General features: G+C 40.8%; 2 protein-coding genes across 7 annotated transcripts in view; both read right to left on the bottom strand.

Moving 5' to 3' along the window:
* LOC116328801 (inactive ubiquitin carboxyl-terminal hydrolase 54-like) overlaps positions 1–690 on the bottom strand; it is a 70,960-nt gene extending 70,270 nt beyond the window's left edge. For 2 of the 3 annotated variants that reach the window (XR_005614023.1, XM_031750683.2), the window contains exon 1: positions 575–690. The gene's annotated coding sequence lies outside the window, so the exon portion shown is untranslated. Of the gene's footprint in view, positions 1–63; positions 188–574 lie in introns of those variants that run through there. The other variant, XM_039616034.1, reaches the window with a different exon arrangement.
* A 2,947-nt stretch (positions 691–3,637) lies between these two features.
* myoz1b (myozenin 1b) lies at positions 3,638–15,493 on the bottom strand. 4 transcript variants are annotated; one of them, XM_031750731.2, is made up of 6 exons: positions 15,333–15,493; positions 12,535–12,621; positions 6,162–6,328; positions 5,997–6,066; positions 5,697–5,883; positions 3,638–4,154 (listed from the first exon to the last, which is right to left on the bottom strand). In XM_031750731.2, exons 2-6 carry the CDS (start codon positions 12,617–12,619, stop codon positions 3,923–3,925), a joined length of 741 nt encoding a protein of 246 aa, XP_031606591.1. In that variant the 5' UTR covers positions 12,620–12,621; positions 15,333–15,493; the 3' UTR covers positions 3,638–3,922. The 4 variants fall into 4 exon arrangements, with proteins under 4 accessions (XP_031606591.1, XP_031606592.1, XP_031606593.1 ...); XM_031750732.2 differs by having other exon boundaries at positions 5,697–5,880; XM_031750733.2 differs by having other exon boundaries at positions 5,997–6,063.
* Positions 15,494–16,900: the final 1,407 nt, after the last annotated feature.

The following is a 16,900-nucleotide window of genomic DNA, read 5'->3' as shown; positions in this document are numbered from 1 at the left end:
GCCAAAGCCAAAACATGCTCTGGCGCACAGGAGCCACGCGCTCAGTAGTGGCATGTAGCTTACCTGAGTGGACTTAGTGGGACGACCTGAGCAATAACACCTGTAACTCTGGAGAAACGAACCCGGGGCTGGTTTGATGGGGAAGGCTAATTAAAGCTGTGAGTGCCGTGCAGCACGAGGGAGAGCAGCTGCGCAGAGAGAATTACTGACCCGAGACCACCTGATAAAATAATAAAACTGACACGAGACAGAGCAACAGAGCGAGCTCCGATCCCGCCCCTGCTGCTGCTCCTGATGATGATGATGATAATGATGATGATGAGAGTAGTGATGATAATCATGGAGATTATGGTGATGGGGAAGAAAGAGACAGCCATCCTCTGAGACTGTCACGAGAGCGCATCTGGTGGGGGGGTGATCACATCTGGCCGACACGCTGACTGCCTCCTCTCCAAATATTAAAAGAGAGACGCACTCACACCTACTCTGTCCGGTGCGGTCACATGCGTTTCGACCCGGTCTTTGTAGCGGTGATGCAGCCCGTGCGGTGCGCAGCGTGCAGGTTTTTACTCACCCCGGCTGCTGTCGCCGCCAGTCTCCGTCCGATCGCGTGTCCTACCGTGTGATTTAACGGGAGAGAGGGCGAGCCGTGGGCGCATCCAGCCCCCATCAGCGCCATCCAGCGCTGCGGTCGCGGCACACCGCTCTCGCGATACCGTGCCATCTCCTCCAGCTCTCTCCGCTCCAACATGTGACGTAGCGCTTTTATCACGCTGTTTGCTCAGCCCTATGCCGCCGCCTTCTGGGCACGAGGCGCGTGGAGTGCGAGGATGGTGATGATGTCATCCCACGGCTCACCTTCTGCCCTTACCTGTTTTTTGATCTCCCTGTTTTTCTCTCGTATCTGACCCGCTGGCAGCAACACGCAGAGGACATCTGTTTAGTTTTTGTAGCTGGAGACGTGCCAGCACCAGTTTAGAGTCACTAACAGGAACTGCTGGTAGAGCAGGTGAGAGGTCATGCGGACACCGTTTAGTTTGGCACTGGGAAGTGCGCGTGAGAGAATAAAACGGTTTGAAGTCTTTCAAGAACATATATGATGTGTCTTACTCGTGTTTGGCATCTTTATCTTGAGGGCCAGTCGAATTTGCCCGCCAATAGCTATCCATCCTCTGCGCATATCCAGACCATCTCAGTCTTGCCTCTCTGACTTTGAATCCAAACCACTCAACACTGACCTGTAGGTGTGATGTACTAATTTCTAATCCTGACCACTGAGGTCACTCCAAATGAAAACGTTAAACAGCTGTAGTGTGTTTTAATACTATTGAAAAAGGTATTGAAATATTAGGCTACATGTCTGAGAAAGGTGCAGTTAAATATTTCTGGGGATTTGCCTTTTGTTGAGTTAGATATAAATTTTGTTTCGCTTTCTACTTTTTAAATATGAAACTATAACTGCCAGTCAATTAGCTTAGCCCAACACAAATTCTGGGAACAGGGAAACAGTTTGCACAGAGTTAGTCCAAGGTTCCCAGTATAGCCATAGCCTCCCACCAGTGTTGTCCCTCACTAACACCATGTGTGCCAGCGGTCAGGAAGATGAAGCAGCCACAGTTCATGTCACATGTAAAGCAAAGCAAAACAAGTGCAAAGAAGCATTTCTCTCCAGACACTAAAATGACTGAAGTTATTTGTGTGTGTGTGTGTGTGTGTGTCTGATGTAGCACCTACTCATCAAAGCTTTAAGCCCCCCCCATCTTGCAGACTCCCATGCTCCTTTTCCCACATTTTCTACCAATGAAATCGTTCCTGTTAATAGTTCTTATAAGTGTTGCACAGTTACACAGTTAAGTATCCTGAACCTTGCTGCACAACATGGCATCATTTATAACCTAATCAAATTTGTAATGCCTGTCCCTAGATGTGCTTTTAATATACCTAAAATAATATGATCCTAATTTTGTGTACAGTGATTTCAGTTTGCATGTTTTGCAGGCTGGGTGTTTCTTTTAAACTACATGCATCAAAGCTTCTCATTGCTGAAATTACTGAATCATGCTACTTTACATTTTTACTGTTGTAGCACGCCCATAGCTATTGGTCAATTATGCAAAATCATCCATAACCACTTAAACAGTTTAGGGTTGCAGGCTGATGGAGCCTACACCAGCTGCCCTGGGACAGAAGGGGTACACATTCAACAGGTCACCAATCTATGCAGGGCCAACAGAGAAAGACAACCATTAATGCTCATATTCTCATCTACAGGAAGTTTAGAATCAACAATTAACTTAACATGTTTCTGGACTGTGGGAGGAAGCCGGAGCACCGGGACAGAACCCATGCAGGCATGGAAATAACATGCCGACTCTGTACAGAAAGGCCTCCCTGTATAAAATGATCCAAAAGCTAAAAGTATTATTCACTGCCTGATTGGTCTAACTAAGTACAATGTCCTTGTCATATAGTCTAAATCTAAATTTTACAATGTTTACTTTGTAATTACTGGAATGGTTGTCATTATATTCCTTTTATACTCCACCTACCCCTTCTCAAAAATGAACTGCACAGTGGTTTACTTGCATACTTTATTCAGGAACATTCTTTGTCAATTAAAGTAATACATAATTTTAAAATAGTATTTTTTGTTTTGAGAAGACACTTTGTGTTAACTGTAAATATACTCGCCTCACTTTTTGATGGCTCATTGTGGATAAAGAATAGTCTCAAATAGTTTTAATAAGGGGACCTTAATATTTATAACTGGTTGTTTTGAGCATGAATATTCGCTCTCATGTAGTAGTTTTCTATACCACAAACTTTAATCACTATTATACCGGCTAGTTTGAAAAAAATGTTTATATATGTCATGGTCCGTGGGAGTGTCTGGGGGTTTTTTCACCCGTGGCTGCTGGTCTCTTGTCCATCCCTTTGGGGTGGAGCTTCCTGTGTCTCACCTGGGCCTCATCTGCAAGCAATCAGCGGGAGAGCTACTTAAACCTGTGCAACCTGCTTTTCCTTGCTAGTTCGTTGTGCTATCCATGGTGGTAACGATGGAAAACGATGGAAAACTCAGTAAAAACCTTTTCCATTAATTTCCTGGTGTAACCCTGTTGCCCCCTATGTTTAGAGGAAATTGTCTCCATGGTTTGGAGTCTCCTGGATATCTGTATGACTTTTGCCCTCCTACCCTCCAGCCTGCCACTATATACAACCAACTCCCAGAGTCTTCAAAGCCTGTACCTGCAAAGACTCTCAGTTGACAGCTCCTTATCCATACAATAACTCCATCTCCGTCTGTTAGGACGAGGCGAAAGGATCCCTTTTGCCTCTCTGTCTCCTCCTCCTCTGTGATCAGTTTCCCAGGGCCGCCCTTCTCAGCTCCAGTTGCCACTTCCCTGTAGCCATTTCTAATCTGTCTCACAATCTCTGCTATCAAATAAACACTCCTGTAAATAGTTTCCTCTGCTTCTTGGTGTCTGCATTTGGGTCCACTCCTTGGGCGAACTTTCAGTTCATGACAATATAATGTTAGGTCATTAAAAAATAGTGTAAAATTTTTCAACCTTGAGTTGTTTTCTTCTTTTTCTATTAATTTGTCACTTTCACATAGAGAATGAGAAGCCAGCAGACATTCTGTAAAGGGGAAGTTTATTGCATAAATTGTTCTAAGAGTGCAGAGTGTTTGTCTGTTTCAGGTCTCACAGTATCTCATAATATGCAAAGTCACAGGCTCATTCATAGGTGAGGATGTAAAGGCTAAGACAGCACACAGTAGACCAGGGGAGATCATTTGTCCTTTTCCATCACATCAATTTTAAATAATTTATGTTTGATTAGTTTTTTTTACAATTAAAGTACATGTTGGGAGTTCTTACTGGACTTATGAGTGATTAGGTGCTGCAAATTTAACAGCTCATCACAGGTCATCTGTCTCTCCGTCAAAGGGGATCTCAAGATCTGTGTGGATGTGTGAGTTGTCTTCACTGCAGACCCAGCCGATGGGCGTGCGGTTGAACGAGGGGCGCGAGCGAATGTCGGGCTGCAGTGTGGGCAGAGGTTCAGGCTCCTCGGTGGCAACATTGAGCTCTGGAAGCTCAAAGGTCAGCAACTTGGATGCCTTGTCATAACCACCGTATGGCAGTGCCATCCTAAGGAGAAAAAGGATGACAAGCATTTTTGGTTTTAAGCAGTACAGCAAAATAACTTCCAAATCAATAACTTTCAAACACAAAATGCAAAAAAACACCCCTCAAAATACATTAAAATTGTGAATTTTCTACAAACATTAAGGTTGACATACTCATCCCACACAACATAGTTTGCTGACTGCATGAAAGAATTACCAGCTTAGAGAGTGGTGAGGATCCTCATGGCAGAGGGTACCTCTGACACAGTCAATTAAACTATGACAAAGACATCTGCACAACTGCTAATAAAACCTCTCTTACTTCAATGCAGAGCCGTGTTAGCGCCTCATTAAAATTTACTGGTTTTATCAAACTCAGCAGAGATGTAGATTTTACCTACTAAACAGCATCTTTAACATTTAGAAATGTACTTTTCTACTTAACTGTGAGCAAACATTTTGCCAGGATGTCATTATCCTAATCTTATTTGAACCCTGGATCTCAGTCCATTGCAATACTGTTTATAATTCTTTAGAAGCACCATAAGAGCAGCTGTATCCTTTGCCATTACTAATGGGTCTGAATAAGCAATAAACCTTGATTGTATTACAACACAACAGGCTCCTGGACACAAATATGTAAAAAGGCCTCCTGCATGGGAGAATCGATGACAGCTAAGCTAAAGTTCACTGTAACCTCAACTCTGCAACATTTGGCTCAAACCTGTTGAAATGTGGGCTGATTGACAAAAGGACAACTGATCTATGTCAGCACCAACATACAGGCATAGATAGAGAACAATATACATAGAAACACTAAACAGTGAAAGGGAGAAGTCATTCACACTCAAGTAAAATGAGACAAATAAGCCAAGCTTGCTGGCATGTAACAAGATCCAAAACAGCCAAAGTCCAAAACTAACCTCAAGGAGTTGGAGAACAACCTCAAAGAGTCTCAAACTAACATCAAATAGTGACAAAACAACACCAGAGACTCTCAATACAACATCAGAGAGTCTCCAAACAACCTCAATGACTCTCAAACTTACCACAAAGAGTCTCAAAACAACCTCATAGATTTTTAAAATAACTTCAAGAAGTCTCTCAATGACCAAACAGAGATTTAAAAGTTTCACAAGACACAAATACATAGGCTCCATTCTCATCAGTTCTCCCTTGTATGAGGGACTTTTACATATTTGTTTCCAGGGGCCTGTTTTCTTATTATACATCCGAGATTGATTGCATAATCAGGTCCATTACTAATCACAGAGGACACAGCTGTGCAAGAATTATTAACTGTATTACAATGTACTGAGATCCACGGTTCAAATAAGATTAAGATAATGACATCTGGGACCAAATGTTGCTCAGTGGTAAGTGTTAAAGTACATTTTGAAATATCAGGAATGTTATACAGCAAGTAAAGGCTGCGTCTGTGGGGAGTAAAGCCATGGAAACAGATGGGAAGGAAGAAACTATTCACTGCTTCATGATCAAGGGGGGAAAAGCACTGAGCGTTGTTGTCATTATATACTTGAATAGTCATTCAATAATACAGTACCTGTTGAAGCTCTTGTACTGAGGTAGGTCTGGGTGTCTCTGGATGGGTCCAGGCATGCAAGGCTTCATCGTGGCTTTCAGCTCCTCGTTGTCCTTCATGGCCCGTTCCCATGGGGATATGTAAGTGCGTACATACTCCTTCCTCTTCTTCTGCTTCTCCACCTCCTCATCCACAGTCTCCTTTACTACTGAGACATACGGGAATGGGGAGGAAAGAGGTGAGCACCACAGAGATGATATGCATACTTTTAACAGAAGGAAGGCATCACAAATAGTGAAAAGAGAATTTCTGTGATCATACTTTCTTCCTTTGGCATCTCAGGCTTTGGTGGAACAGGGGGAGGGGACATGATAAGGTTCTGAAGGTTCTGCTGAAATATATTTAAAAATACAGAGGATATAATCTTATCAGATCACAAACATATATAGACAACACAAACACTTAGCTTCTCATATACACAGTCACCATGTTCTCGTTGGTCACGATGAACTTCTCGACTCTCTGCTGCCTCATCTTGAACATCTTGGACCCCTTGTTCTTGAGCAGGGAGAGCTCTTCCAGCATCACATCTTTGGGTGCCTTGATCTTGGTACCCAGATCGAACTCAGAGGCCTCAGGGTCTGTCTCATCGTCTGACAGTGTGCAGAGAGAAGATACCGTTACCCTAAATCACACATATACTATAAAAATACAGTGCTGCAGTGCTTCAAGGTGAATGTCAGGGACAAGTCATTCAAATTAATTGTATTTGTTATGAAAAAGTGGTGCTAGTTTCTTATTTATGTGTTAAATATGTGCAATAAATTAACTACAAAGAAATTTATAATACATTACATGAGAAAATTACGTGTAGTAATGTAATATTACTTTTGGATTACATTGCAATACCAGAAATGCCATTAAATCAAGCTACTGTGTCTTTCGGCGTAATACAGTGTTGTAAGTGTAAAGCAACCAGTCAAAATCAATGAAATAATGGCAATGCTGAAAGCAAAGACTCATCGAAATGTCAATATTTCAGCTCAAATGGATTTAATAGTGTTGCAATGGTGGGGTGAGTACATAATGTTGCGGTCCAGGCTCTGGAGAGGCCAGTCCATGACTGATATCCACTGTGTGTTTTTCTGTCCTGGTATGGTTTTGCTCTATTGGCAGTGTGTTTGGGATCGCTGTCATTTTCCAGATGGTTTTGCAATGTTGATCCAAATTTGACTGTACTTTTCTACCTTTATGACTTTATCTATATTGACAAACTCTTCACTGGCCTGAATCCAGCACCAACCATGACGAAGCCTTCACCGTGTTTCACAGACATATGTAGCATTTCTCTCCTGAAACCATCCAAAAGACCTGCTTGATTTTTCAGTAATTTCAACATCTGGCTCATTGGAAGTGAAATACAACAAAGCTTAGCTCAAGACTTTGCTACTTTAAGACTGACATGTCGGTACCATGTTTGTAGGCAGTTTCTCTGTCACATCTATCCTCTATCAATAATATGCTTTTGTTTTTGATTGAACTCGGGGTGGGCAAAATGCTCAAATCAAGCTCCAAGTGTTAATTTCACAAAGTCAAAACAACACAAGCCTTCAAAAAGTGATGTGTGACATGTTGGTGGTTATGTTCATACATACATTTATTCTTTTGTTGCAGGGAAGTTATAAATAAACATTTACATTTTTATCCACATTATTCTTAATTCATATTATTTTTTATTCTGAAAAGTATCCTATATCTTGTCATAAGGGGTAACTATCGTGTGTGAAAGATAAAATTGTTCAAAGTGAGCCAAGTTTGGGAATGGCCGGATTAGATGAACATGTCTGCGTGCTAACAGTGAAGAGATCGCTTTCTCAACTTTGCAGAAATGTTGCAAATGGAAGAGTCTGCTTCTGCCAGAATGAGTGTAAGAATGTCCACAAAGTCTATCCTAAGCTAAGCTAACCACCTCTTGACGCCCTCATAGTTAAAAAGTGGTCGTTTGGTCAAATACTTGGCAGTGAATAAGCATATTTCCAAAGATTTTTTTATTTTATTCAGTTTTATTAACATTTTCTTCATTTTCCCATTTGAATAAAATAAACCGAGCTATGATTTTCACCTTACACAATTTTTAGTCATTAAAATTGTGGATTCAGAGGTTTGCACACCCATGTCAGCGGTACAGTTATTCTCACTTAAACCCATTTGGGAAATAAAAAGTCCGTTTAAGTGCCTGATATTGAATGAAGGATGTACAGCACAAGTCTCAAAAGTGTATGTTTTTATTGTCAGGCTTCCAGATCATTGTTACAGTGATAAATTGGAGTAGAAACCTGCTGTGTGGTGTTAAAGGATGTGTTCATGTGAAACTGTGGGAGTTGTAGGGGCTAAGAGGCCGTAGCAATATGGAAGAAAAGTACACTGGGGAATTTCACTGCAGCTTTTGTGGTAGAACTGTTTATGGAGGGAAATCCTTATAACACACTGCCTCCATGTAGCTTCTCCTCTCTCGGTGATGGAGAGATCTGATAGATTTTACTGCTCCACAGAGCTCCTCATTAAACACTCTTCTCATCCACTACATACACTCTGATATCACTCATAACACCTGGAGTTGAGCCATAAACCAATGCACGTTCTCACTCACACACACACACACACACACACACACACACACACACACACACACACACACACACACACACACACACACACACAAACACAAGCACATCTATAAAGCAGGGAGTTGGCATTGCAATGCTGCAGAGAGCTGTTAGCAGTACCTCGTAAATCAGACTTGGGCAAGTAGGTGTGTAGATTGTGTGTGTGTGTGTGTGTGTGTGCATGCATGAGGGAGAGAGAGAATAATTGAGGCTGCTGAGCAGAGCGAACTCTCCCATGGGGATATTGATTAGAGTGTTAATTCAGAAGAATGTGAAACTGGAGCTGGCTGTTGCTGACTGGAAGAAAATTGGACAGACTGATCGAGGCAGGGGGTGGACAGATGGACAACATAGAGACTGACAGAGATATGAGACAAACAGTCAGAATGACACAGCAGCAGGGATGATGGATAGATCCAGTGGAATTAACCAGAGCAAAATAAGGGATAAGCAGGATAAGCCCTTGAATGACTAAGCGACCGACTGAAAACAAACTGGTGGAAAGATACAGATGTGGCTGCAGATGTGACAGCAGAAGGACTGATAGAGAAAACAGCAAGGGACACAAATGGGGAAAGAAGTCAACAGATTGTTAAATGACACATACAAGCATGTGCCCAGACAGAGCAGATTGCAGATTTCAGATCCAGAGTTTAGCAAATAATATTTTGTGGCTGTGTCTTTTTTAAGTAATACTGTATTATGCAACAGATACATGTAATTTTAACATGTTTGAAATAGCTTTAAACACAGATACCATGCAGCGAGGCTTTGAATGCTGTTAGTTTGCAGGTTTACAGCAACCTCCAGCTCTGAAAGATGAAGCCAACATGAAAGTGGCATAAAGTAAGCAAGTAAAATTTTTATTCATATAGCAGCTTTAAAGATAGGTATCACAGAGTGCTTCACAACAAAAATGCTAAAATAGTAAAAGGAAAAGTTACCCAAAAGCAATTCTAAAAACATCAGTTTTTAGCTGCTTTTTAATAGACAACAGAGTCCACACATCTCGGGCTCAGAGGAAGAGAGTTTCAGAGTCAGGGTTGCAAAAGCTCTGTCACCTTTAGTTTTCAGCCTCGTATGATGCACAGCCAGCAGGCCCTGATCACATGTCCTCAGGCACCTGCTGAAGATGTGATCCATGCAGAGCTCTAAAAGTCAAAACCAGAATCTGAAAGTGGACTCCGAAGTTCATTGGGGATCCAGTGTAACTGAATTAGCATTAGCGATGTGTGACATGAGAATAACTTAGAGGTCAGAAATCTGCAGGCATTCCAGGGAGGTGAATGGTGAATTACAATACTCCAGACATCATAATATAAAAGCACGCATAAAAATTTGCAATTTAGAGCAACATAGTAGAACTCAACTCAAGTCAAAAGTTACCCCAAGGTTCCTCTCTTCATTAAGCTGAAGAAAATTATCGGCCATCCAACTTTTAATTCAGCATCTATGTAAGATCTGGAGCCTAGAGACATCGTGGGGCTTATAAGAGGCATACAGCTTGATGTCATCTCAAAATGAACTGAAGACAGTGCAGATATAACATAAATTCTAAAGGCCCCAAAACAGAAATCTGTGACATGCCATCGGTAAAAAAGGTCAAAGAGGACATGTACTTAGAAGCGGCCACAGAACAGGACTGTCACACAGAACAGCTCCAAAGCAGTCCCTGATACACCAGCCTAGTATTTCAGCCTATTGAGTGTAATGTGATGGTCAGCAGCATCAAAGGCAGAGCAATAATAACATTCTCCTGCATGACTTCAATGAAGTTTCATTGGAGACTAAGAAAAGCATTTACAAAAGCCAGACTGAAAACAAGAATGCTATATTTGTCTAAAACCACTGTAAGATGCTTAGTGTAATTTAGAGATTTGAGAATAACTCCTAAGAAGAGAAGGGTCAAGCTTGGCTTCTTTTTTTGTTGCTGTTTGTTTGTTAGCTAGCTAAGCTAACTAGCATTAGATAATAATTTAGCACTCCACCAAATTTTTTGAAGTGTCTGGCTTCAAAAAACAACACAGCTGTGGCCAAAATGCTAATATGTGGGGTCATTTTGGCTACATCCATCTTTTATACTGTTTAAATTGCCATAAATTGCCATGTTAACAGTTTTTCTCTCTAGAGCTAATTTGGCTCAATTTAATAACTATTTGGGTAAACTGTGTTGGTTTAAGTTATGCATGATTTGAGACCAGGGCCCTTTTGGCTGACATGTGAGTCACTACACAGCTGATGAATGAGGTTTTGCAGACACATGAATGTTAACCACATGACATTGAGCTGTCCATCTTTTTTGGAGAGTGTAAAATTTGCATTCCCCAGCCAGTTTGGTGAGTGCCGTTGCTGGAGGTTGATGGTAGTCCTTGGGAAATGAGTTGCTAAATGCCCATTCATACAGGCGTAGGGGCTGGTCAGGGACTCCCAGGCGATCGCTAGTTGCCAAGGAAGAATTTCCCAACAAGTTGGTAAACCTCCTTGTGATTGCTTTGATCACTGGCAGATTTTAGTGTGCACAAAAGTTGCCAATTTGCCTACATACACATATTGGCTTTTCTCTGAGCAGTTGTGAAATGGAAGAGGAGACCATTTGCCTTCAAAATAAAAGTTGCACCTTTTGAAACTTGTTTGCTGCAACCATGCATCGCACTTTTTCAGTTTTCACTATCGTTCACCTAGTAGTTAGTGAGTGCTTTCCATGCAAACTACACGTGACAATCTGCTAGCAACCACAGCAAGGAGATTTTTTTGTTGCAGGATCTTCTTTGTGACTGATTTCACCCAGTGACAGGCACCACCCTCCAGGGAACGGTCACCAGTGGGTGAACTTGTATCACATACAATATGGCAGACAGTTCTCAGTGATTTGTATTTGTTAAAATGGTAGACAAATAAACCAGTGGGTAATACCAACATCCAAGAGTTGTTAGAGGAGAAGTGAGAGGATCACCAGATTCACAAGGATTCAACTTCTTGATACACGGTTGGTCAGCAAGCTCTCCATGGGCTGTAACTGTCTTTGTTACCACAGAGCCAGCCAGCTGTCCCCCTGTGAGAACAAACTATGCCCGCTCATCCTTTGGAGGTTTGTACGAGATTGGAATCGATCCAAACTGACATTAGGTTAGAGGCGAGGTACACGATGGACAAGCTGCCAGTCAATCATGGCGCTGACACACAGATACAGACAATCATTTAGACCACGAGTAAAAGCAGTGTAGAGTCACCAGTTATCCTGGATGTCTTTGGAATCTGGAGCAGAGGTGCAGCATTTTAACATCACAGCGAGTTAAAGTGTAGCTTTGAAATGAAGATCACATGATCAACAGTATACTACTCTATCAAGTGAGATTATGACAAACATCCTATCTGCTGAGAAGGTGAACTAAACTAAACAAATACTGCAACTATAGTAATCCTATAAATCTACTCAAGACATTTCCTGTCTTTATTTTGATACTTCTGGTATTTTTGGAAACTTTGGGATCAGCACCAAAATTATAAATAATGTTTATTGACTTTGAATAATTTTAACATGCACAGCATAACTTTAAACAGATGGGCTGTTGGATCTGGCATTATGAACATATTAAACTTTCTATTTTTAAGGTGTCTGTCCTACAGAATGTAGGACAGACACCTTAAAAATGCAACTAAACAAAGAAAAGCACACACATTATAAAGTTTTTAGCTGTTGCAGCTTACACATATTGAAACATATTGAGAGCAGAGTCGCCCTCTGATATTTTGTGTTGCCCATAATGGTGACAGATTTGTGGCTGCTCTGCCATCTGATAATGACCCACATCCCTCCAGGAATTGCTGCGTGCATGTTAGATATTGTGTTACTGCTTGGAACAAGTGTGCATGAGCGCGGGTCCTTATTTAATTGTGGTATCATACAAGTGAATGCAATGATTTACACCCACACAGTTCAGTTTATATGAGTAGAGTGGGCAGATAGCAGACAGGCACTAAAGATTTAACATTTGCTAGATGGGATAATAACATCATTTGGGAAATAAAGTACCGTTTAAGGAGCTGGAATGACTAGCAGAGTGTTTCATGTTTACACGCCGCATCTGAATATGTCGCTGTTGTGCTGTATGTGTGCGTGTGTGTGTGTGTGTGTGTGTGTGTGTGTGTGTGTGTGTGTGTGTGTGTGTGTGTGTCTGTGTGTCTGTGTTTACCATTCTGGCTGATGTTGGACAGGTCAGTGATGATTTTGTTGGCCTTGTTTCCCTTGTTAGAAGGGGCAGGAGTTGTGAGGGACATGGCTAAAATACAGAAAAGACAAAATATGTTTTAAACATTAATCACAGGTCTACCCTTCCAACACTTTTTTATACACAGAGAGAAAAGTACATGACACAGTCTAAAAGAGATACTGATGGTGAATATTTCCCCTTGATCTAATCGTCATCATCAACTGTTTAAAAACAGTCGATCCTTAAGAACTTCCTATCAAACCACTTCTTGCAAAGTCAGGTCCTTAAAAATGAACAGAAGCAATATATTAAAGTTATGATATATTTCTTTAATTTTTCTAAAGAAATATATCATAAGGTTTGTTTCTATTTTTTATTTTTTCATGTTTACTATACTAATGTAGATTTTAAATTCAATTATATGGCATATGTGTAACATGCATGTTCTCATGTGTATTACAAAAGTGGTCAAATTATCACCAACTTCTGCTTCCACATTTGAGAATCTTTTCACTCACAGCAGTTTTACAGTTTTGTTGAGTCTCATTACTCCTTTAATCAGTCTGGCCGAGGTAAACCGTTCCTTTCTCCTAAAAATTTGTAATGAACCTTTGTATGCTTATTGTCTAACATATTTCCACATTTCACTCAGGGGCTGGTGGAGACCAAATATAGAGCTAAAAGGAGAGCTCAACATCAATCCATACAGATACTGCTTTTGTATGTAGCAGAGCTGGAAGATAGTTACCTGTCCAAGGTAAACATTTGGGGTGGATACAAGGGTCAGCTTGAAATCAGACTCATCCTTTTGATATTTTAACTTAATTCGGTCACTTAATCCATTCTTGTTTTAAAAGGCAAAGACAGTTTAAATACAGTTTACAGCCTGTTAAAGCACCCCAGGAGGTCAAAATGCTTATAATATTTCTATAATAAACCACTATATACTAAGGACCAACAAATACACACCAACATCACTGGTTTCTTGACTTCACTCATTTTATACTTTTGTTCCTTTGCTTTTGAATCAGAATGAATTTTTACTACTTTTATTTGTCTTATTTCTTACTCTAATCTTCTAATTTTATACTTCTTTTTCTTTAATTTTATCATGTCTTCCTATGTTGTTCTCTCTTTTGATTATCTTAAATGTACAGCACCTTGGTTGACAGTTGTTGTTTTAAATGTGCTATATAAATAAATTAGACTTTGACTTTGACCACCAGAAAAACACCCAAAAGGCGAATTAATAACTAACATTATTAGTGACATTGGCATAATTGCTTTTATGATCTGTGTTAGACTTTGTATCCTAGGAATAAATTGTCATGACTCATTTTATACTTTAAGAGAGGTTTAAATGAATATTAAGAATCGCTGCCCAAAGTTTGGCTTACATCATGATAGAAATAGCAACAAGATAGTGGCTGGCAGCGAAATGTAAAACAGCAAAAGTGTAAAATGTTTAAGAAGAAGATGCAAACTTAAGTTGTATATCAGCCCCAACAGAATCTTACTGAGCTCCCTAATTAAATAAGGTGCGCTTTAAACATAAAGTGTATCTCCTGCATTCCCTTATGGACACTAAGCAAAGGTGGAAGCTCATGCCTGTCTTGACTAACCACTCAGATCGAGCCTGGCAGTATATCGTTGTCAATTGCTCAGGTCGAAAGCAATTAAGCGAAGCTGGAGGTGAGTCCTACTAAAAGAAAAAGCAGGACGGCCTGTCTACAGGGAGACAGTTAATGTAATTGCTTTTCATCTGCTGTAATTGAAGCTCGTTTCCTAGCCGGGGATTCAGTCCTGTGTGAGCTATTTTTATGAGCCCATGTTCTATAGCACTCTGGTGAGTGGGACTGTCATCGGCATGAAACATACATATAAATTCAGCACACACACACACTCAGACACATCAACAAAAGCACACTCACACACAGATTTGCACTCAAATAGCTCCCCTCTTGTGATTAATGTGAGTCAGTGGCTGGTGGATTAAAAACTGGAGATTACAGGTGTTTTTGGATGTTCTCTGGGAAATGCAAGATGGAGGCAAACTGCTGCGTTGATGCAACTACAGGAGCTGAGAGTGAAGCCCTGGGTCCTGTTACCGCCTCTCTAAGTGAAGACACGCTCCTGTCCCCAACGAGCAGCCTGTTTTAGCTCCAGATAAATCTCGAAGGGACAGCTGGGGAGGAAGGCCATCAGTCAGCACATTCCCAAATACACACATACATCCTCGTGAACTAAAAACTCCACCGGAGAAGGCCAGATTCCTCAGGGACTACAGTGTTAGGTAAGAAGTTTAAGAGAGGAGATGGACTAAGCTGTCCACCAGCTGGCTCTCATGATCTGACATGATTTAACTGATTTTTTAAGACTGAAAGTGAAAAAAGAGTAAACAGTAACACAACTGTAAACTCATGCACCCAACAGTATTAATTTAAAGGCTGTCTTAAACAGTTGCTGTCTTTTACCATAGCAAACAATCCAGTCTGCAGTATACTGCTGAGCATCTGCTGCTGATACTCATTAATTCATCCAGTCACAGAGGGCTCATAAGGCCTCAGATGGGAGTCCCTCCTGCAGCCAAAATCTGCTGACCACAGGATGTCAGCGAATTTAACTGGAACTGTCTGCTTGTACTTAGAGGATCGCAAACTATCTGACAACTCAGTGGCCATCAATACCAGATAATCCACAAACATTCAAGGCATGTGTGAGAAAGGTTTTAATGGGTTTTATCGACGCTATCGCACATTTTCACTTCTCCAGTGCCTTACCTACAAGACCCAGGGTATCCGCAGGAAGACAAAAGGTCCCAGAGGATGAGGAATCTAAATTCCCAGATAGATTTGTATCCCAGTGCTAATATTGCACTGCCTGCCCTGCTGTTCGCACTGCAGAGACTGAGACGCTGTCTGTAAGGCTCCAGGAGGGGTGGGAGACCAGGGTGAGGTGGTGTGGGGTGGGGTGAATTGAGTAGAGGGTCTAGAGGGAGGTGGGTGTGGTGTTGGTAATATGAAGCACAAATAATGTACTTTTTAGTATTAGGTATCTATCTAACTATCCGCTCTACCATAATTGTTCCCATCTGTCTCTCATTTTCCAGCAAACCTTCCAGCAACTTCCAAGAAAAGCAACTTAAATCACAGCATTTTGCTGGTAATGTTCAGCACCGAAATGCTGACTAACAGTAAGGTTTCTTTTTATGTGTAAGGGTTAGTCTCATCAAGACTGTTGTTCCAGTTTTAAAAGGTCAAGCTGGTATTGATGCTAATGCCATTATCAGTGCTGCTTATAAGTCTGACTCTTTATTGATTCCCTTGTTGATTCTTTAACACTTTTCTCTGCAGAAAGAAACAAGCCTACAGGTGTTTGGGATAAACACTGTTTTATTATAGTGCTGGAAAAATGCATCAGGGAGTCTATTAAAGTCTTGACTTTAAAATTATCAGAAAAAATCATACCAGCGTCGACAAAAGAAGTTAAGAAGCTTGGAGACAGGTGGTTTGATTTGAAACAACAATTCGGATCCAGTTCGTGATTCCCAGAGGAATTTCTGATTGTGTCTCAGGCAGTATCCTAAATCTTAAAATCTCAATCTGTTTCCCTGGCAACAACATTGCCGGGGCAATGATACAAACATTGCTAAGATGAGTAATTCAGTGAATTCCTCCAGCCTCTTTAGACTGCAGGTGGATGTGGGCTTTTGATAACAAACACCAAAGAATAGAATGTGTTTGTTGAAGTTTATTTGCCTGAGGCCATTTATACTCTTATTTATATCTTTTACTCCCCCTCTGACAGGCATTTGCCCTTCACCCTGCAAACCTTTGGGAGTGATCAGCAGCTTCAAGCGTTATTGGTGCCTGGCAGTAGTTACACCTGCATCCACCTCAGCTTTTCGGATTCAACCAGTAAGTCATTATTTTATACAGAGAAGTAAAACTCTGAGTCAAGACTAAAGGCTCTGTATTTTAACGTTCTGTCACTGAGTTTTGTGCAGGTAAGAAATGATAGTTGAAAAGCCCTCTGGGATCGACTGATCATCTGGAATAGCCAAAATTTTCTGAAAGTGAAACAAAATTTTCAAAGAAGCTATAATCCATATTTGTAACAGTGACAATGTATAAACGAGATAATCATTCACAATCAAAGTCTCTTGTACTAATTAATATACAGAAAATTTCTCATTTTTACATCAGCTTTACAGAACAGTTATATTTGAATGTATGTATTTTTCCTAGCACTGTTTTCAGGGGTCTCCACATATTTCCCTGGAGCTAGCAGAGAACAAACACAGATGTAAAAGAGTTAAATATATAAGGAACTTTTAAAATATTAAAGA

The sequence above is a fragment of the Oreochromis aureus genome, linkage group 8 (assembly GCF_013358895.1).
Source record: "Oreochromis aureus strain Israel breed Guangdong linkage group 8, ZZ_aureus, whole genome shotgun sequence".
Taxonomy (NCBI): domain Eukaryota; kingdom Metazoa; phylum Chordata; class Actinopteri; order Cichliformes; family Cichlidae; genus Oreochromis; species Oreochromis aureus.
The sequence above is the reverse complement of the archived record's forward strand: the minus strand, read 5'-3'. Positions and strand labels throughout refer to the sequence as shown.